At 36.4% G+C, this 24,014-nt stretch overlaps 1 protein-coding gene across 13 annotated transcripts in view; it reads right to left on the minus strand.

Annotated features, from left to right (window-relative positions):
• Positions 1 to 24,014, minus strand: part of nrxn2a (neurexin 2a) — a 387,404-nt gene that overhangs the window by 303,942 nt on the left and 59,448 nt on the right. For all 13 annotated transcript variants that reach the window (XM_079898733.1, XM_079898732.1, XM_079898730.1 and 10 more), the window contains exon 3: positions 10,401 to 10,421. In XM_079898733.1, coding sequence (XP_079754859.1) covers positions 10,401 to 10,421 — 21 coding nt within the window. The remainder of the gene's footprint in view (positions 1 to 10,400; positions 10,422 to 24,014) is intronic.

Raw genomic sequence — 24,014 nt, forward strand, 5'->3', positions numbered from 1 at the left:
TGCTCATTTAAATATTAAAATATATAATGTGACTATTCAAAGTATAATATAATTGCATATTGAGTGTATTATTGCATATTATAGCAAATTATATTTTAGTACCTACAGACGCAATACTGCATGCTATAGCTCCTCAAATATATGTTTTGTCATGGCGAGAAGAATTTCAGAAAAGGTTTTGCTGGCATGAAATTTTTTTGTTGTTGATACTGTATGTCCTGCGGTGTGACATGTTGTACTCCATCTAAAACCATTTTAAAAAGCATTTCACTAATTCTTTTATAATTGGAAATGTTATTCAAGCAGCTTTTACGACTTTATATTAATGGAGAGCGGCGCATGGACTATTTGTACATTTAAAAAGTAATTTGTCACACTGCAGAGGCATTCAAAAAAGATTTTTTTTTTATTTAAATGCCAGTGAAGGCAAAAGGGTGATAAAAATTGTGAAATCTGTGAAATTGAAATGGTGACCAGCAGTTAAAATATACATGGTTCCTTTAAAAAAATAATAATAATTTGGGTAGCCCATGAACTTGTACCTCATGGTAAAGTATGGACCATTTTGGGGGCATGTACTCAGATGTTCAAATGCAGAGCTCAGTAAGGGAACTGAATTCAGTTCAATCCTATTTAATACATACATTTTCAAAACAATAAGACAAATTCAACTTAATAAAGGTTACGACATTCATAAACCACAAACATGAACATCAATGAAGCAAACCATTGGCCAAATCAAATCTATCTACATACATACACACACACACACACAAAACACAAATCTAACCATCCATTTTTCTGTCTAATCTATTCTTTCATTCATCCATCAAAAACTGCAAACATGTCATTCCTCATGCAGAGGTTATCTGGTCTGGTGAGGTGACACCTTATGTTGTGATGCCCAGAGACTAAGAGGCGTCGCTTTTGAAGATGATGCATCATTTATGTGCCTCTCACACTTTTAGACACATAAAGAGAACGTATTTTATTTATAAATGACCCCATATCCAGGCATCTGCATGTTTTAGAAGTTTCTGCCACCTGAAATGGTGTTCTTTTGCCTCATTCATTCTAATTTCAGTCACAAAAGCCTATAAAAGTGCCATCCGTCACTAGTCACATCTCAGCTGCCACATCTGTTTCGTATAACAGTTTATGCCACAGTGACTTCTCAAATTTGAAAAATGAAGATGAAATTACCTACAAACTGGGATGTAATTGAGTACAGTGAAAAAGCCAACTGCATCAACAGATAGCAAGGGAGCACACAACCAACCGGGAATTAAAAAGCAACACACACCTTGTTAACAAATATTTAAACAACGGTCGGCACAGCGAAAAAAAGCTTACGGAGCCGCTCTACTGTGAAATGGAGGCATTTACGCTGTGTTTACATTCAGATTTCTTGCTCAACAGCCTTAACTAAAAGGAACAAGCATACATTCAGAAATAATTATTAAATATTAATTGATTTTGGTCTCACACCTCAATGCTGCGTTGCATTAAGGATTTTTCACTTGCGAACAACAAGCAGTCAGTCTCCCACAAACGTCAATTTTACACACTCTCTCTCTCGAATTGGAGAGAGAGAGAGAGAGAGAGAGAGAGAGAGAGAGAGAGAGAGAGAGAGAGAGAGAGAGAGAGAGAGAGAGAGAGAGAGAGAGAGAGAGAGAGAGAGAGAGAGAGAGAGAGAGAGAGAGAGAGAGAGAGAGAGAGAGAGAGAGAGAGAGAGAGAGAGAGAGAGAGAACAATTTATTCAGCTAATTTAACCAAGAGATCCAAAGACGGACAGTAATGGCTCATGGAGAAGTCTCACTTCCCTCCCAGCGATGCACATTTCAATATGAAACAGGTAGAGTGGCTGCGTACCACACTGAGCAGAACAGCAGACAGAGCAGCGGTAGCCTTGAGGTGTTGGTATTTTAAAAAGAAGCGTATGCTTCATGTAAACATTTATTTTCTTAGAATGCAAATGCGAGGCGTCATTGCCTGCACAGTGCTGTCTGACGTGGAGAGGCCTGCTGCGGACGTCTGCATTGAAATGCGGTGGCCCATCTGTGTTGGCATAGCAACAGGCTCCCGTGTCTCCCTTAGTATGACGTTGCCGGCGCATCTAACCCACTCCCTTTCGTTTCTTTCTGTCTGCCTGCCTCTCATACTTCTGCTCTTGTCCTGCTCTGTTATCATGGCCGTTCACCTCCACCTGTCTGGCTAAATCTGGATGAAAGTGGTTTTCAAGAGTTCAATTTGTTTAAATGGGTCAATAACATAGCCATAAAAATGTTTACCTAAATTGTTTTCTGGAAGTGGGGAGATATTTTTTTAAATGGCAATAGAGTATCAAATTGCATGCAGGAATAATAAAAAGTGAGCAAATAAAATAAATAAATAAATAATTCATGCCAGACAATCAAAACAGCTTGTTTAGGTTAACGTGTTTCCATTACAAGGAATGTTTCGGCCCATAAAATGCATATTGCAAAATGTATGGGATGATTTAATATGCATATCTTGGTGAATATAGTCAAATTCAACAGACACTCAACTAGAAATTTAGAACATTGCCTTTGCGGTTTCATAACATTCATCCAAACAGAAAAAGTAATTATGGGATTTACTCCACATAATTCCATCCTAACATTTTGGCCTATCCCTACGTTGCTGTGGAAACAAGGCAATATGATGCTTGCTAGCTTACTGAATTCTATGGAAATCCATTTCTGCCACATCAAAAAAACAAAAACAAAAATCAGCACAAGTTAATTCGAGGGGAAAAATGCATAACTCAAAATTAGATAGCATCTTATTTTAAGAGGTCTCATTATTTCAAGATAGCGTCAAGATATTTCAAGATATAAGTTGAGATATTTTAAAAGATACCCTATAGATACACTCAATTTGACATAAAAAATAAAATAAAAAATCTAAATATATTTGAGTTGGTATCTAGGTGTTATATCTTAAATGTGATAAATCCTAAACCATCTCAAAATATTTCAAAACGAGATCTAAATCGAAATTTTATTTTGAAATGATGAGATTTCAAACTAATGATATAGTACTAATTTAAAATAATTAGACATGATCTCATTATTTTGAAATATCTCACTGAAATCTCATCTCATTATTTCAAGATCATTATATTTAAGACAACATCATTACTTTGAGATATTCAGGACAATATTATTATTATTATTATTATTATTATTATTATTATTATTATTATTATTATTATTATTATTTCAAGATAAGAGATATTACCATTATATTAGATTAGATTATTAAAATGTTCTTTACACTAAATGTTCTAAAGAACCCCTTTTCACCATAAAGAACCTTTTGTTCAATGTAAAGGTTCTGTGGATGTTGAAGGTTAATGGAACTGATAAAAAAACAACTTTAGGTTAAGAGTTTGTGTGCTGGATTTTTTTTTATTTGATGTAGCAAAAAAGAATAGCTTGTCATGTGGTGGAGCATAGGGGTGCAACAGATCAGCCAAATCCGTTGGTTTTGGTTTTGACAAAAGCTACATTCAAAATGCTTAAAGTAATAGTTCACCCAACAATTTTAATTCTGTCATCATTTGCTCACTCTCAAGTTGTTCCAAACCTGTATGGAACAGGTTTGGAACAACTTGAGGGTGGGTAAATAATGACAGGATTTTCATTTTTGGATGAACTATCCCTTTAAGTATTTAATTCTCAGTTGTTAAAGTGCAATATGAGGCATGATGATCATTTTTTCTTTTTGATTTTTTTCCTGCAAGGGGATTTCGTAGCGTGGTGGACTTAGCAAAATCAACTATCCTAACTAATATACATTTCAAACTATTATTAAAAGACAAGTAAAGAGTCAGGAACAAAATAAGAACAAATAAACAAATTAGCAATAGTACAAATAAATACAACGTTAGAAATGAAATAAACCGCATTGAAAAAATTAATCCTTATTCAAGTTTCAAAAGTATTTCAGTCAAGAGTGATTTTCTCTGTGCTTTGTTGTTTAATTAACATTAAATGGCAGACGACAGCAGGTGCATTAGGTTGCTGTCACTTTAAGACACTTTAATGCACAGATCCAATATACTGATACACATGGGTTTTCTTTCTAAACGGTTTACATTCAATTAAGACATAACTGACTGCAGCAAAAGACAATGATCCAATCAAATCCAGACTGACAAAAGTTCTGCCCATCATTTCTTCTTGTTTGTGAAGCCGTGTCACTCGGTTATAAGTCAGAATAGGGGGAAAAAAAGACTATTGCAACTTCCATTTCATGCCGACTTCAAACATAGCAATTTAAAGGGATGGTTCGGAGTAAAATCAACCTAGGGTCCTTTGCACCATGACCTCGAGCCAAACACCCCCCAGAAGCCTTTTTTCCCTTGGTCGAACATTATTAAAGTTAGAGCTCATTTAGAGATATCAGCCGAATGGCTTAGTGCAGGTGCTAATGGATCCTAGGCTGTCTCTCGTAAATTACCCCACTAATAATGCCCAGAATGGTACCAAACTTATACAGTTGTACAAATAGGTTCTGTACTCACAAACTTTCCAATGCTTCGTTTTATAAGTACATCAGGAGTTTATTTAAATAACACTTGCCTGATGGCTAATGCTAATGCTACCGCTAACCCGCACGTCGAGGTCACTTCAGTGATTAGGGAAAAGCACGTAAAAGTCCTGGCAGAAAGCGATGCATAAGGATGTAGTGTTTGGCTCGAGGTCATGGTGCAAAGGACCCTAGGTTGATTTTACTCCGAACCACCCCTTTAACACGTGTGGCGAACCATGGGACATGATCTGCACAGATCACGAATTAACTACGATCCGCTACACCCCTAGTAAAGCAGAGCATTATCTCCAGTCACATGATCATAAACATTATAAAAAGAGAAAAATCACATTGCTGACTCCATCGGTGAATACTAAGATTTCTCAGGGAGCAAGTGACTGTCAGAGTCCCATAAGCTACTGGCCGCAAGATGCTTTGCAAATGCTCAGCACATAAAACTCTGAGCCATAACGGATTGTTTATCTACTGCATATCAAAACATGATCTCTGATTAGCTCCTGCACAGCACTGAATAAAAAAACTCCTGAATATGCTGCGAGGGGATTAGTCTGAAACTCCTAGAGGTTTTCCTTCAGATGGAGGATTATGCCAAGGTCACTAAGGCACTGGGAGGATTGGGCATGGCAGAGCCAGCTGTACTCCCTCTTCTGACGTCCTCACATGCCTCTCACGGGGCGCTGGCGGTCATGGTCACTGCGGTCAAGCCTGCTCTATGTTGCCTAACTGGAGCAAAAGTTGGATAGTGAAGAGCCAAGCTTTGGATTATGCTCCGGCACTCCAGACTGCCACTGATGCCTAAGTGAGCAGCAGTGACATAAGAGCTTTTCCTCCAAGGATGGAAGCAGAGGTATGATAAGGCTGTAAACATCCTGAAGATCATGGTATGCATGAGAGCACAGACGGCTAACTGAGGCATATCAAGATCCCAAAACATGCTGTCTACACACACACACACACTGTCAAATCATATGACCTCAACACAAAGTAAGAAGTGTAAATGCGAGTTAAACACTGTGTCCTGCAGGGATCTAGAGATTTCTTTTAAACCTTGGTTAAACGTAATTCTGGGTTATCTATCTGCTTCTCACTGCTCATACTTTACTCTAGGCTAGTAATTAATCCTGGGTAGTCATGTTTCAAAATTTCACACTGTACATTTGTAAACATTGTTATTTGAATATTAACAGTCTTATTTGCATATATGTTGCATATTTACAAGGTCAACAACATTGACTGGATGAAAACCGCTTGTGAACTGAAATGGTTGTCATCCAGTTTGGTAGTTTTAAGTCTTCTTTATGTATAAAAGCAAAAATAGATGCTGAAAATAAACCATGTTTCGTTGACTGTACAAAGCGCACTGATGTTTAATGAGATGTTTAGTTGGTAACACTTTACAAGAAGGTTCAATTCATTAACAAGTTAATGCATTCAGTATCATGAACTAACTTTTTTTTTTCACAGCATTTATTAATCTAGGTTGAGGTTAATTTATAATTATGAGTGCTATTGTTCACTGTTATTTCACATTCATTCACAATATGTTAAATTTGTTTATACTTGAAATGCTAAATATATATTTAACCATTTTAACAATGAACAATAAATTAATTAATTAATATAGACACACTACCGTTAAAAAAGTGGAGACGGTATTTTTTTGTTGTTGTTTTGAAAAAAAAGGCTGCATTTGATCAAAATACAGATAAAGCAGCAATATTGTCAAATATTACAATTAAATTTGTTTCTCTCAATATATTATATGAATCATTATTATATGCTGATTTGGTGCACAAGAAACATTTTTTATTATTATCATCAATGTTAAAAACAGTTGTGCTGCTATAATATTTTTGAGTAAACAGACATTTTTAAAGATACTTTGATAAATAGAACGTTTAAAATAACAGAATTTATTTAAATAGAAATTGTTTGTAACATTATAAATACCTTCACCGTCACCTGAGCTATTTAATGCATCCTTGATTAATTAGAAAAGGTAACACTTTATTTTACAGTGTCTTTGTTACGTCACATGCAGTTACTGTAGTAATAACTATAAAACATGCATAATTACATGCAACTAACCCTAAACCAACCCCCATTTCAACCATATAGTAATAATTAACTACATGTACGTACTAAGTACTTAAATGTATAATTACACTGTAGCATGGACACCTTAAAATAAAGTGTAACTAAATTGCATTAAAGGGTTAGTTCATCCAAAAATAAAAAAATGATTCCATTATTTACTCAGCTCCTCTGACTTTTCTTTCCAAATTCTTGTTTTAGACTTCTAATTCGTGACTGGTGTTTTGTTTTGCTCTATCCTCTGCAGTGAAAAAAAATATTTTCATGATTTATCACTTTTTTTCTTTTTTCTTTTTGGTAGAGATGCACCGATTGATCGGCTGGTGACCGGAATTGGCCGATTTTCACGTGATCGGCCATGACCGGCGACCGGCCGGTCAGTCTGACATGCCGATTTTATGCCGGTCAAATGCACTCGGGCGCCGCATGATTAACCTTTTGAGCGGTACCGTCTCATATATGGTATTTTTATTTATGTGCTCCTGCCCTGAGTAATGTTACGGTGCCACATTTAGGATGTTCAGTGACGTCGCATAACTGCCAGATTCAAAATGTGCTTTCGCGCGTTGGCTGGCGCTGAGCCAGAGTCGGACGCGTTCAGCGCTGTCATATATCACAACTAAGCAGTGTTTTCAACCTCATGTTTATTTTAGGTTTCAGATATTTAAATACACATAAGCACGAGTAAAACAATACATTTGGAGTTTGTAAAATACACACTGATGTCTGTGGAAGCAGCAATAACAATCTATTCAAATATAATTTGCCGACATGTGTTATTCATATCAGACAAACATAGTGAAAGTAACTTAACTATAAAGTTTACTCTATTCTTCTCAGTTCACCAGCCACTTTCTTGCATTTATTTCGGGAGAAACTGATGAATTCACGTGCTGTAAATCCGACTGACAGGACAACATTGCGGCGCCCATCTCATGTTATAGATCAAGACTATTTATAAAGGTTTTTAAACGACCAAACACACTCACTTACACTTATTTGAGAATCGGAATAACAGATAGGCTGATTGATGACATGGTAAGCAAGTTTGTGAATATTTTGAATAAAAAAAGGAAAAGCGGAATAAAAGCGACACATCTGTCATACAGTATTATTGTGGCTGCGGTGTATCGCGTGACGCGTCGCTATGGAAACATTAAAGGGAACGTTCGCCTCGAATGAAAAAACTCACTCTGGGGGTGGGGGTGTCAGTTAGAATATTTTAAACTTACGCGTGAAAGGGTTAAAGAAAAGATCGAAAATAAATATTTGTGTGTGCTGTAAAGTGGTTAGAAATTTTTTTAATCGGAATCGGCTAAAATCGGTATCGGCAGGTCAAACTCAATGAAAAATCGGAAATCGGAATCGGCCTAGAAAATTGTAATCGGTGCATCTCTACTTTTTGGTCAAATCAACTTAGATAATTAATGTGGTTCAGATAGCATAATATTTTGAGTTTCTGTTGACTGAACCAATCTCTATCGTATTATCTTTTTTTTTTTTTTTTTTTTTAAATGAACTCAAAATATTAAGGCAACCAGGTAACTTATTACTTTAAGTTAAACCAACAATATATTTTTTTGTGTGCTTTAGTTCGTCAATACGTCAGGTCAGAGGTCACTCTGCGACTGTTATCGGAAGCAAGCATTCTAATTTATAAAGTTATAAACATGGATATATTTTCTTACAAAAACACAGCTTCAGAAAGCATTTATTAATCCCCTGGAGCCGTATGGATTCATTTTATGATGGATGTGATTTTTTTGGGCTTCAAAATCTCAGTTACTATTCAGTCCCATTATAAAGCTTGGAAGAGCCAGGATATTTTTTAATATAACTCTGACTGTGTTTGGCTGAAAGAAGAAACTCATACTGTATACAATGAGGGTGAGTAAATAATGGGATCATTTTCATTTTTGTGTGAACTATAACCTTAAATCTATGAATTTCCAATCATTTCTATTTAAATTTGAGGTTAAATTATAAACACACATGAATGTGCAAAATATGAGAATTTGAACAGAAATCCGTGCTGAAATGTTTTAAGCGCTACATATGAACTAACACTGAACTAACTAACTAACACATCTGTACAGGTCTAAGCTCTGCTGGTATTTTCAGTACATGGCTGAGGTATCTGACCTAACACAAAAATCAATTTTCTTATGCCTGCTTTCAGTTACAACACCTCCATCTTCCTGTGACCACCCAGACACAAACAGGCCCATCCACAGACAGTCACTGAATCTCCATGTGACAGAATTTTAATGCTGTACATACACAAACTGATGGGACACCTAAATCGAGCTGTTTAGATGTCACACTACATTCCAGAGAAGGAGATGAAAAAGGCATGGTTGCGAGTTTGCTTGAACGAGTGTCATTTTTGTTTTCATGCGTTCTGCACTGGAAACAAAGTGCTGACACTGTATGAAAGCTTCAATCCAATAAAGACACAAGCACTTGCTTTATATGGCACATCCCAGTACAATTCTTGCCATTTGATGTTTGCATAGTCCTAGCACTTGAGCTCTTCACAAGGGAAATGGAGGATTAAAAGTGTAGGCTAAAAGCACATGCTGTAAAAGAAGGCCTCTGTCATCCACTAGTGTCAGTGTGGCCTTTAAGATAACCTTCTTCTGTTGAGAATGAATACAATACAGACACTGGCAATGATCACAGACCTTCAATAGCATCAGTGAGCGTAAATTTTTCGCAGACCTTTTCACAATAGACTGCTCATTTTCGCAAGACCTCAGACTTGCGCCACTATTATATAGGCTTTTTTTTTGCCATTTCCTTCTTGCTATTTTAATTTTCAATCTGCTCACAAAAAATAAATAAAAAACAAGATTTTTTTTTGTTCTGTGTATCTGTTAACAGTGTTTTAACATCTGCTGAATAATGCAGTACATCATCATTTTCAAGCCCAGACATCACATCAGCTCCGAGGCACAATATAATACATTTTAAATAACCAAGGCATCATGGATCTCTTCGATCAGAGAGACATTTTTCATCACTAGCTTTTGAAAATCAAGATCGAGTTGATGGATTTCTGCAGGCCTCAACCGTAACCCATCCATCCACATAAAATATAGAGGTCCTTGGAGCTAAAACAAAAGAACGGACATCACAAGCCGTAGCATTTAAGTTTTATCATTCACAGAGAAGGTGTTGAAAAAATATATATATACTTGGGATCTTCTCCAGCATTCAAAATTGTGAAGTGTCAAGCCTTGCAGAATTCATCTCCTACACTGCTCTCACTCTAACTGCGGTTCAATTTATCTTCCCCAAGAGCTGTATATGGCAGAGCGGTTTTGCATGACCACTGCCAGCTGCCTTAATCCTAGCCTGGGTTGCACTTAGGCCTACTCGGTCTAATTCAGCAGATCTAATTCAGAGATCATATAAAAGCTGCAGGGCTGGACCCCCGAGCCTCTGGCCCTGCAAATCGGGAGACCGATCTTTATAAAATCGCCCACAACATAAACACTCTACCGTCTAGCGTTTCCTCGCCTATAGCCGGTGCAGCACGCGCAACGGCACGTTTCGCTCAATTACATCTCGAATCTGGCCTTTGCCTTGTGCAGGAGAGTGATTTTAGTCCACTCGTGTCGGTCCAGAACTGCAGTGCAAACTGACAATGCAAGGAAGGATGACACCCCCATCACTATCAGCTCTAGCAAATCAGATATGAAAAGACAAAACATTGGTCTTACCTCCCAAAACTTGCTGGAGAGCTGCAGCAGGAATGATGGGAAAGAGAGAGAGAAAAAAGAGAATAATAAAATCAACAACACAGAATACAGCATTTATCATTCAGGCTGTTGCAAAATATAATGAGCATAATAACATGCTGAAGATAGTATAGTAATTGCTAGGGGAGACTATCAAAATATTAAGTTAAATGAGGTTCTAGGTTATGGCTCATATTTAAGCATCATGTTTGAATGTGAAATTAAATGAATCAAGTAAATGAAACTATACATGGCAAACATGCTATATACATAACTATCAATATACATTTAATAAAAGTATGGTATAGGTCTACTTGTATTCCTACACTTCATGAATATTTAGGTGTAGGAGCAAAACATCATGCGCATCAGCAAGAAAAGCATTCAGAAAAGTAAAACAAGGAACTCAGAGGGTGAAAGTCATTTTAAAGTGGTTATAGAGTATTACTCAAAAGTGCATATGATATCTTTGACTTTGAGGGCATGCAAAGTAAAATACCACCACTTGAGTATACAGTAGGTACTTGCAAATGTTATTGGCAGAAACTTTTAAAAGCTCATAATTGCATCCTTGGGAGTCTACAGTCTGACTAAAACATGATAAAAATTCACGCACCACTTGTTTGAGTCATAAATCAAGTCATACACTCAAATGTTATTGTCATTACTGCAGATGACTGTTTATAGTAGATGTCTAGATGATTAGACTCATGGGAGCTGGGATGCATGTTGCTCATGTTGTTTTCTGAGATACAATGATTAAATCTATAAATGGGAGTTTCTTCGACTTCAGGAACTTTGATTTCCCAGGGGGTTGATTTTTATTAAAACTAACAGATTTCAACTTTTTTTCCTTTTCGCTATATGAAGGTCATATTAAAACCATCTAGAAAGTTCTTATTAAAACCATCCAGAAAGTTCTATCCAGCTCTGCATTCAAATACGCCTACTTCACTTCTATACAGTAGGTGAGAAAAAGTATGTCGGATGAAGTACTACAAGGAAGCTCACATGTCAAAGCCAATATGGCACATGTAGCAATGTCTGGATTTCATTCATACTGCACACATTCATAATATATTGAAAACACTTTTAACGTTTGCAAACTGCAAAGACAGCATGCGATTTCGGACATTTCTCATGTCTTCGTTTATTTTTGCTTTTCAAATGTCTTTAAATGTTAAGTTTATCATTTTAAATTATTTTCTTCAGACATTTAAAAATATTACAAACCATCATAAAAATATTATTTCATGTATAAAATAATGATAATCAGAGCAGTAAGTGAAATAATCTATTCTCCTGCATGTATATTGACTCTTTGACCTTTTTTTTTTCTTCTTCTTCTTCTAGAAGTCTGCATTACTGAAGTTAACATGCCATTATATTAAGTGACTGACTTTTCACATTATACATCAAAGCGTTTTTTCCGAAAACCATACCTTAAAGTCAAAGTTTATTATAACTTTATAACTAAAGTTTATTATAAATGATTTATCTGTGCACATCAATATATATATTTTTTAATTCATGTGCACCTCCCCTACCCCTCAAAATGTCTCGACAGAGGGCAGGGCTATATATCCTACACAACTGACTGCAAACTGGCATTCAGATCTTCCTCCATTTAGTTATCAATTCCCAACTTAGTAAGATTCAATCAATCCCTGAGGACGAAATCAAGTTTCGCCCCTATATTTTTTTCCTCCCACCAGAAGCCTTTTCATTTAGATATACAGTACATGAAAAAAGTGAATTCTAAATCGCAACTTCTGTTTCATGCCGACTTTAATACCCTAAGTGACTGCTCATGGAAAGAAAAAACCTGTAAGATGTTCAACTGAAGAGAAAACTTATCCAAGCTTATCCTCTCCAAGGCACACATTTTAATAAATGTACACAAAGCCAAATATTATCTACTTACATAATATGTATAATACTAATACTTGTTCATTGAAAAAAATCAAATAATTATTCATATAAATTAATCAGGATACAGACAAAAAGTAATTTGGCACTCATTAATACCATAATTTGAATATAATGATGCTGATCATCCTTCCACAGCAAGTTTTCCAAGAGGCCAAAAGGTCAGGTGCTACCTTAATGACATACTTGAGACCACAGGACAGACTAGGGCAAGTGCAGGGCCAAGCAAGGCACGGAAAAGCCTTAACTGTGAAATAATAGGAGTCAGGGGAGGACGTCAAATGCTTGCAAGGAGGGGCCTTGTGTGGAGCTGGATGGTCTGGTCATGGAGGGTGAGTCAGATCACTGTTGCCACTGTGATAATGAGGAAAAGTAGCTGTGAGAGGAGCTGTTTGCAGCTCTTAAAAGGTGGAGGGCAACAATATTCACACTAAAACACTAATGAGAACACATGGTGGCTTCCACATGGCCATTGAAAACCGAGACCTAACCCTATGGCCAATTAAAGAGGAATCTTTTTGAATGTTATTTTGCGATCATCATTATGTGGCCATGGAGACGTTGGCACGTAAACGAGCACCCGGGAGAGAGAGCACTGATTTATTTTCCATTTTCCTAATCTCGGTCGCTCAACGACTACAAATTAAATCCAAGGTTTCCAAGCAAATCTTAAATGGACTGCTTTATCAATTAAGAAGTCATTTAGACTATGGCTCCATCCGAAAACATAGGCAGCTGACTTGTTGCCTCACTGCCCTATCAGGCAATGACTTTTCAGCCAGCATTTTCGCACCTCACCTCGGTACCTCATGAAACACATTTCGAACAGACTTCTAAGGCAGCATAAGGGTTTAATTATCTACAGCAAAATAGAGCGAGCTTCGCTGATAACTAAGCAAATATTACTACGATAGTAATTTCTCGCTAGAAATGACATCAGGAGTTGGTCAAAATTGTGCATTTACACAAACCGCAACTTTCAGATGCCATCTTTATTTCTTTAGCTTAACTGTCACAGAATGGAAAGCACAGGATTGAGGGATATCAAATGTAGTGAAGGACACATCTATGCTGCCCTCAAAAATCGATCAGATGAAGGGATCTCAGGAGACAAGAAGGCAAGCTAACATTGGATTTGGACGTGCCTTGAAGACTTCCTGCATCCTCGAAGGCAGCATTTATAAGTTTTTGGATGTAGCCTATGTCTGTCGGATACCTCAGGTGTGTTACATGCGAGGGGGACATTAGCGCACGCTGACAACATTCGCAAAGGGAAACTGAAAGCACAACTAAAGCCGGGACCAAAAGACGACACAAAACCCTCAGCGCAAATGCTGCTCGATTGCCTGGAGCGAGACAGTAAATCTCTTAATCACACTGTGTTTGTGGGAGCTGCTTGCTTGGCTCTGGATATCAGGCCATGCAAAACTGTCAGCCGCCCATAAATCATGAGGGCCGCTTTAACCTTTACAAGTGCTCTCCTCGGCTCCCTCAAATTGGTCACGGCAACAAAGTCCCGGAGAATTGTAATGAATCGAGCATGGCCGTGAGAGCTGACATGGTGACAGCGTCTGGAGCTTCTCAGAATGAGCGTGCTAGGCTAGTGCCATGTGGGTTATTAGCATGATCTCAGCCTGTCGGTTTGAAAAAGCCAGAGTGGCATGTAATCTGTCTCTATTTAGTGAAGTGATGCTAATCCCTCTGTTGATCTGAATCAGGTCCTCCAGTGTGAACTCGATTATCAAATATGACTAGGCATTTCCATCAACCACAACTATAGAGAAAGAGTTCACAGTAGCTAAAATATTAAATTAACAGTCTTTTTATTGGTATTGCAGTAAATCAATAATATAGGCGTCACCTACTTAACAAAACAGATTCTCACCTGTAGAATGGCTTCTCGCCAGTGTCTTATTGACAGCTCCTTTTGCTGTTGTCTGTTGTAACAAGTCTGTTTGATCATCCTACATAATTGTAGTTGTCAAAGTTATGATTTTTAATCAGTCAATAAAGAACACAGAGGCTGAAAATCACTACACTGATCTCTCACTTTCACTGTACTTCAATGCTGAAATGATTTTCCCAGCCCGTGTAGGAGAGTCCCCTAGTTGCTTTAAAAAAACATCATCTCCACTGACACGGTTTTATACTTGGTAAACAAGTACACTAACTTTTAAACAAATTTTTAGAATGAAAGCCTGGGACAAGTCTACAAGAAAATGTATAGATTTAGGGCATTTTTGAAACGTACTGTAGCATAACGGCTAAAATATGTAGGCAAGAAAATGTGACCATATTTTAAAACAAAAGTAAAAAAGTGAAATCTGTAAGCACACACACACACAGGGGTTGGACAATATATAAAGTTTTGATCTTTTACACCATTTGATCTATACGATAATTTTTTCTCAATTAATGCAAAATATTAAGTCATTTGATGAGAATTGCCTTTAGAATTGTAAGTAGTAAGGGAATTAAGTAAACCTGTACTGACATTTTGTGGATGAAAACCATGAAAACATGCATTCCAGCGATACATCTTTGTCTCTGCAGTCTGGTTTTATTTTCCACTATAAGGATTTTGAACATGCAAAGTCACACAGGCACACCAGCAAATGCACTTGAGTGCACAGGGATGGGATTTGGGGTGTCTTTCCTGGGTCTAAAAGCAAATCTGACAAGCTCCAACAAGCTCCTTTTATTAAACAAAGAAAGCAAATGCAAGCAATATCTAACACAAAGATCCTTTCCCCTCAGAGAACAGAGAGCTAGCATTCATTTTGACCTTGCCGCAAAAATCAGGTGGTGTGTTGACAGATCATATGGACCTACTGATCACTGAGTGTTCATTGCATGAAAGAAAATAAGTGGGTGAATCATGAAAGACACCGAGTTGGAAAATTAAGTTTTATATGAATTCTCATCCTCCTGCACAGGTTTGTCCGCCTGACGCTAAAGATGGATCTATCTATCTATCTATCTATCTATCTATCTATCTATCTATCTATCTATCTATCTATCTATCTATCTATCTATCTATCTATCTATCTATCTATCTATCTATCTATCTATCTATCTATCTATCTATCTATCTATCTATCTATCTATCTATCTATCTATCTATCTATCTATCTATCTATCTATCTATCTATCTATCTATCTAATGCATCCAACACTAACAGTAACACCAATGTAAAACAAAGTCATTCCTTCTATTGACCATAGTTAATCTGTTAATCAAATAAGAATATTTCACATATTAATACACATTTTGTCATTATTTACCCCTGATTCATGTTAACAACTCATTGACTGAGTCTTTTTAAAAAAAACATCAAAATGTCAGCCTGTTCCTGCATAGGAAGTTATTATGAGGTTTCAAAAGACCGGGACTGAGTTGCATTGCAAATGGCCACCAAGCAAAATTAACAAGGCAGCTGAAAAGACTCCATGTCCTGTTCTAATTACTTGCTGAATTGTTGCCTAGTGTGTATACCATTATTTGGCTTCTTGTGCCCTCTGCCAAGCACGGTAAACTATGGTGCTGATTACCGCACAACCAGCTACTGGCAAAAACACACAAGCCCCAAGCCGGATGAATGTAGCTAACCTCACTCGCTTGCGTTTTGGCCACAAAAGAAACACAAAACTGCACAATGGCAGCAGACGCCTGTCTGAAAGGAAAATACAGACATGCTTGCATCCTTGGCACACAAAGCCCGATGTTGAGGGCAACCCAGACTAATTTGTGTTGATAAATAAGACAGACTCTCAGTCTACATTATTTAATCCTGGGGAGCGGATGGCCTTGTTTTCACAGTGAAAGCTTGTTCCCTGTACACTTAAAGGAAAGCCTCTGCGAATTGAGTCTCTCACACAGAGTAAAAAGACCACAGTGATGGAGTCCAACACTACATGAAAAGGTTTTTGTCTGATGCAAACTAGACCTCTTCAGTGCTTTGCTCTTGCTTTTATAGCAATTATCATTAGACTTCATGGGTAGGCAGTATGACCAAAACCTTATATGACCGTATGATTAATTTCATATCATGATAACATACTGTATATATTAGGGGTGACAAAGTGAAAAGCTGTCTCGCGATATCAGCATGTCAGAGTTGAGTTTGTGTCTTTTACTGCTTTTGATAATTAATATTAAGAAAGTAGAACTGAATTTCCATTCATAGGTAGCATTGTTCGTCAAGACATCAGCTAAAATACCGGAAGTGGTGCATTCCTCAGGCAAAAATCCATGAACCGCATTTTTAGACTATTTTCTAAGGCTGTACAAAACATTAAGACCTTTTTTTTTTCTAAAAACACAATAAAACAGTGCTATTGTGAAATCACAAACACTGCGATTCATTTTAATAAATATATGAGCTGTTGCACTGTTGACATTTCTACGTGGAGCGCATTTCAGCAGCTTGGTTAATAAACTCCATCCCTGCATGTGCTGTGAGTTTGGGTTGCTTATAACGTTCACCAGATTTGTAACGTAATCTTAATTTATAAACATAAGCCAACACAGAAGAATACATCAATATGTTTCTAAAAATATGAATTGTTGTTCATCGCGATTTCAAAATAAAAGTTTAAACCCTCACCCTGAGTTTGCATGTTTTGTTTTCCACATTCTTGTTCAAGTAATAACAGTGGCTGTTTCTGTCATAAAGAAGTGGCTAAATATGAAAGATTAAGTGGAAATTTGAATTAAATGTTTGGCCAATATTAAACAAGGATTTTATCATTCTGTAAAGTGTAACAACAATCACAGGCCATTGGCGTCCTCTGTATGCTTTTGTTATAATACATGTACATTCATTATTGCTTATAGTATATTAAACTGTATTTTAACAGTGCTGTTCAGTAAAGCCAAATATTTACTTGCTTTTGATACTTTAAGGCGAGACACGGCAGGAAAAAAACATCGATTTTTCATGCAGTGGTCAGTTTTGAGATTTTGGGCTAGTTTACTCCTTCAATATGTGTTCTTGCAAGCTGCTATAAAGAAAACGTTGAAAATATACATTAAGATGTTTATTTTATTACATTTTGTTGACTTGCGGCAGTAAGTTTCTCCCGAATTTACCAGGAAGTTAGCATTCCAACGCGACACGCCGAGGTCCGTCTATTTACTGAAGTCTGTCATGTCCGGGATCATTGTAAAGCTCTGAGTCTCCTGCACAACGCTATGTAACCCAAATATGGGCATTTCTTTTCTATCAGTAACAATCGTGAATGTCCAAAGGGGGATTTAAAGCTAACGACAATTTCTCATTTAGAGCTATTTAAATCTTTAACTGCCGTTTTCTCAAAATGAGTTTGTCATTCTCCAGTAGAAACATCTCAGCCTGTGTAGCACCTATGTATACCAAACTCTCCAGTTATACACTTAGCAGTATTCTGAAGATATTTTCAGAGGGATTTGTTAATAAATCATTCCTGGCCTGATTTATGTGACATTTTAATCAAAAAAATATGGCGAAAATCTATTTTGTATGGCTATGGACAGTATATTTTGATTCCCTAGGTAATGAAAGCATATATATGCCTATACATATATAGTTTTTATTTTCATCTTGTGTGTAAACAAAATGAAAAAAGAATTTTGCACCTGGCTTTATCATATGTTCAGATCTATCTACCGAAAATATATGCAAAATCATGCATATTTAATGAGATAATGCCTAATTTGCATAATTAGACATACAAATTTCTAAAACTTGTAATACATTTTTTTATATATACTTGTGCAAGTAATCAACTGCGGAAGTTTCATGGTGATATCTATTATTTTAAAATTTTACCCTATTCACCTGTAGTGTCTCGCCTTAATTGAATGGATTATTATTGCCTCATTGTTATATATGTATTTTAAGTAATTTTAAAGGCTATTGTTCACTTAGGTCTATTTTTATTACCACATTGTTTTGCATTTTGTGGCTTTTTGGGATTTTTTTCAGTCATATTTCACCATTGAAAATTTATTATAAAATGGGTGGTGATTTTTAATAAACAATAACTGTACCTTGATATACTGACAGTAAGCAAGAAAGGAAGCAAGAAAGCAAGAAGCTGTATACACTTGGAAGTACCCATCTGCGCCAGTTTTCCGAATATATTATTTTTGCTTGGTGTCAAATTCTTCAAACCACAATGAGGATATGCCACAGTATAAATGATACAGCAGAATCTCTTACAGCCCTAAGAAAATGTACAAACAAAAGTAAAAGCCTGTTTTTGTCATCTGCAGGCATTTGAAAGCATCCCGTTAATGAGGAACACTTATGCCTGTGTGCAATTCTGCTTATGTGCCTTTTAAAATGGTAACAGTATTGATTTTAAGAGCTCTCAGCAGGGCTTTGTTTATGCTGTGCATATATACGGCACAGAAACGGTGGGTGTAACACAGCGTCTGACCAGCACTGCAGTTTATGCACTGCTCATATATTGGTTTGAGACCTTATTAGCATGCCTGATGCAGATGCAAAAAAAAAAAAAGATGCACACACTGCTGATATATCGCTTTGGCCTAGATTTCCATTGTGGCGAGGGCAGCCTTAATTGATACTGACTGTCCTCTTAGCTTTGAGGGTGAAAGCCTAAAAAATTTCACCTGGGAGGTTTGACAAGGGCATGGCGATGGAGACCACTTCCCACTCACAGTCTGGGAATATTGTTAAATATGAAAAGACATGCGTGTAATTAACCGCCACCGTTTGATGAGTCTCTGCTAATTCTTCAGAGGATTTGTTATATCAATACTTAACTCGAAATAATAATTACAGTGACTCTTGATTATCTACGCATTTCTTTAAATATTCAAATACCCCTCTGCGTTTGATAAGTCAGTCTTCCGATGGATAATCCCTGGAGTAAAAGCAAGGATTTAAGGCGTGCGAAAACCAATTGTTCCCTTTAATATTGTCCTTTACCAGTGTCAAATCCAATTTGCTCTATCAACTTTCAGAATGATTTATTTTTCTGTTCTTAACGTCTCTCCGTCCTACATATCTCTCTTCTTTTGAAGCGCCAGAAAATGTCCCCTTAATTTGAAGCATACTTGCTGGACTTGCTTCTCTCGGTACAGAGCAAAGCGCCGCTCCCTGCCGACTCCACAGTGGGTAACGTGAGACTGCATTAAGTGAAAAGCCAAGCATGAGCTGCCACTGTCTCTGTCCTCGCTGCCTGTTCAATTAGAAGGAGAAACGGGCCAATATATTTCTGTATGAAGTCATGCAGATTTGGCCTCGGGTTTAACACCGTACCGCCATATGACAGACTGTGGCTTCTCCAAAGGGCTGAGACATTGCTGAGTGGCCCTAATTAGTCCACATATGTCACCTAGAACAATTTCTATGGCAAATTGCTCTCCCATGCTCCAACACATGTCCATGTTTTCATCAAATTAGTACGGGAATAATGCTACATGTATACAGATCGTACACTGCTGGAATTACAACTTCAAACATATTGTCTTCTGCTACAGGGCTATGGAGATAGGAATGATCATTTTGTAGCGAAATATATCAAACCCAAAGCCTCTGATATGACTCACTGGTGCTTTTTGTATTGGGTATCGCATAATAATACTGATGTAAAATTAAAGATGTCTCATGGTGATAATGCAGACATGATTTTGTGGATTATTACTTTGGTAGGTATCATGATTTTCCTTTATACTTCTGAATTCTCTGTATCCATCAATTAGAACTAGTTTCCCCCCATTTTGTTTAGCTACATTTACAGCAATAAAAAGTCTAAAAGAAACATTTGATTTGAATGAAGCTGATTTCAGGGTACAAATAGTGTGCTGCCCTTATCTTTGTCACATGCTTTATTTAGCATATCAATTCTTTATTTACTGTTAAAATAAACTACATCTCTAAACAGCTGTAAACATGCAATTCCTCTGAACCTGATCTAATGAGATCTACATCCAGAGATATCTCATTAGATACAAATTCTCAAAGCATTTTAAAAGGCTACTGAAACACACCACTGTAAAAGTGGTTCAGTGGTTCATTAAAGTCAGCATGAAATGAAAATGCACCCTACTCAAATCTATTTTCTAAATGTATGTTATAGATATTATTGCAAATGATTCTTTTATGTGCACGTTTCTTTCTCCTTTTCTTTTTTGACCAAGTAATTGTTAAAATCAAAATGTCAGTGCATACCGGACTTAAATCATGTAGTCTGCTTAAAAGGTGAAGTATGTAAGATTGTATGTTAAAATGCATTCTCTTAAGCCAGTTTATTGTTCATTGGCTACTATAAGTATGCCATTCATGGGTTTACCTCCCAAAAAAAAAAAAAAAAAAAATCTCTTTTACATGGGAAAAGACATTCAGCGTCAGTGACAGAAGTACAAGACACAATTTGCTGCATTTAGATATGAAATAATTAAACAGGTCATGGACACATCAAAGCATATAAGACATTGTGATGCAACGCACTACTGTGGACGCTTCAACACCATACAGTTTCATCATGCACTCGTTCAAACAGACAAATTTACAATTTTATAATGTTTACTTTGATGTTGCAGCGTAGACAGCCATAAACTGTTGTGGCACGTCATTTCAAAAAATGTGCCTGATGCAGATACGCTACATGGGTTTATTATAAGCAAGATGTTCGCGTTAGTGTTCATTTTGTCAGCTACTTTTTAATTTGGTCTTATTCTTGTGTGAAATATACTTTTTGGTCATCATCATATTTTGACTATTCATATTTAACCTTGTCCGGTTTTTGTTTAGTCAAATTTTAGTTGACCAAATGTCTGGGATGTTTTAGTCAATGAAAGCATTTTCATCATGCTGCACAATAGTTGAACTGATAATGATTGTTTCGCTCAAAATTATAAAATCGCAATCATTCTTTTAAATTGAGAAATGTATTTTTACATTTCATCAGAATTATTCCACTTTTACCTAGAAGCACAAACAAAAGGTTTGAAAAACAAACAAACAGAAAGAGGTTTCTGATTGGTGTTTTGAAAGCTTATAAGAAAGTCTCTTCCTGTTTGAAAACTGTTGACTCCCTGACGGAGGTTTGTATGCCAAAACGCGGAGTGTTTTAAAGGTTTAAAGATGACCAAGCCATAACAATAAATGCTTTTTAATCTTTCTAAAGAGAGTGCCTTGGAGTTTCCTAAATTTTTGCTATAGCAAAATAAGGTGTGGATAGTCACAGTTATCGTTCAATAACCTTATTGTCATCTCGTCTAAGTCATGGGTAAAAGGCTAGTCAACGAACATTTTTCGTCAGTTGTCATTAACAAAATGAACAGAGTGACAGAGTATTAGCCTACTTGCTTACTCATGACGCATAACAACACAGCTAAAAGTATTCCGAATATGTTAGACCTTTTATTAAAAAGTAGCCTACTTTTACCTGTTGAGACATGCCTCCACAAGATCCCGTAAGAGTTGGGGAAGGTGTGATGCGTGAAATGAGCATTTGCAAGGTTGTTTGAAAATACGCTTTATTTTTGTAATTCAGCTACTGTAGGTGCCACTAGTGTCGCACAAACTACTTCACCTTTAAACCTGCCCCTACAAGCTCACATTATTCATCACCATGTGATTCATTTTGATTGCAATGTCCACATCTCAATCAAATCAACAACGATGCATAGAACCAACTATGCATAGAAGCCCCACCCTAAATTTTTCTGTTACACTCGAATGTATGTCATTAAAGAAGAAATTTCTGTTGCCACTTTCGTTTCATCATGACTTTAGAGGAAGGGTTCATCTAAAAATGATTTTTACACTCACCCTCGTCATTCCAATGCTGTATGACTTTCTCTTCTGTGTAAGCCAAAAGGTGATATTTTTGAAGAACATCCTGGACACTCTTGTCAATATAACAAATGTGAAATTGGACTGGGGTTGTCAAGCACCAAAATAACAAAAAAGCACCATAAAAGTATAGAAGTGGTCCATCCGACTTGTGTGCAACATTACTAGTCTTCTAAATTCATACAATAGTTCTGTGTGAGGAACAGACCTAAACTTCAACTCACTGGTTCACTGATCACACTGTCACACAGTCACAGTGGATAACAGTTCACTGGAGAAGAAGATTATCAAAGTATATAGTCTTAATTTCAGTCTGTTCATCACAAAGCTCACAAATGAATTCAGAAGACTTCACATGTACCACTTTTAAGCTGCTTTTGCATCCTTTTTGAAGCTTGAAATCTTTAAAACCCTATTCAATGCAACTACCTAGAAAAGAGCGACCAGAAGAACATTATTCAAAATATTTCCTTTTATGTTCCAGGGTTGCTGCACACTTTAAAGGCAAATTTAAGGCTTTTTAAGACCTTTTTAAGACCTTTTTTAAGACCTTAAGAAATCAAAATTAATACTGTACATTAGGGGTGCGCAATATTGACAAAAATATATCGCGATATTTTCAAAGTTTTGTTGATAATAATTAGATGATATTTTACTGATTGTGTTTTTGTACTGGTGCCATAGCTGGTTTAGGCCTGTTGTTGACAGCAGACTCACGAAGATATTAAATTGATTTCCAGGGGCATTTTCACCTATATATGGAAATTTTTTCTAAACTTATTTAGAGGTATGCATCACCTTTTATGTCAAATTCTCACATTCAAATAACATTTTATTAGAATAACACAGTACCACTGTTACCACTCAAATTAAATCATTAAATCAAAAGCCATCTTTGCAGATCAGAGGAGACACAGAAGCGGCATCAGAACTGGCATTAATATATTTACACTCCATTTGCAATTGCATAAATGAAGCTATGAGATAATTTCATATTTAAATATTGAATAAAAAAAAATATTTCTAATTTTAACGTTTTAATTAAAGGGTACTTTAAATATGAAACTAAAACCACCAGTAGGTGGCATCAAGTCACGGTCTTAATAAGTGAGTTGAGGGAGTCATTCATTCAACCGATTTGTTCAAGCGGCTGATTCATTCAGGAAAAGCAAGTGATTGTTCATTGAATCATTAAACTGATTCGTTCAAAACGCGGATTTCAGTTAAAAAAATTAAATAAAAATCAATCGCTGTCAGTTGCATGGAGACTCAGTTCTGCTACGGTTTCATTTGGAAATTCTCATCGGCGAAATAAGGGGAAACAAACAATATTGACAATATTGTGTCTAAAAAGTAACTCACAATTAACTTATTTATTTTATACAACAGTTAAATTAACAATATCACATTTGCAATTGTGCACAGGAAAACGGCACTCTTGCTCATGTGATATTCTAATATAACAACATAATATGATATAAATATAAGAAAAACTCATTTGGGGACATACCTATAACTGCATACAATCACGCAGTGAAAGCAAAGCACGAGAGACAAATGCGATGTCAGCTTGCAGTGCCTCGTACATTGTTAAAACAATAATTACAATATCATCATAGACAATACATATCGCACACCCCTACGCACATAAATAATGAACTTACAATTGAACTGACAATTGAACTGACATTTACCAACTTTCTTCTCCTTCTCTCCTCCATTTGCATGCAGGAGACAGACGAAATATGCTGCCGTAAGTGACGCGAATTGTCACGTGAACAAGCAAATCCACAAAGACAGAATAATAAAAAATAATAAGTAGGCCAATTAGATAATTTTAATTTGGAAAGCATTT

The sequence above is a fragment of the Squalius cephalus genome, assembly GCF_949319135.1.
Source record: "Squalius cephalus genome assembly, chromosome: 17".
NCBI lineage: Eukaryota > Metazoa > Chordata > Actinopteri > Cypriniformes > Leuciscidae > Squalius > Squalius cephalus.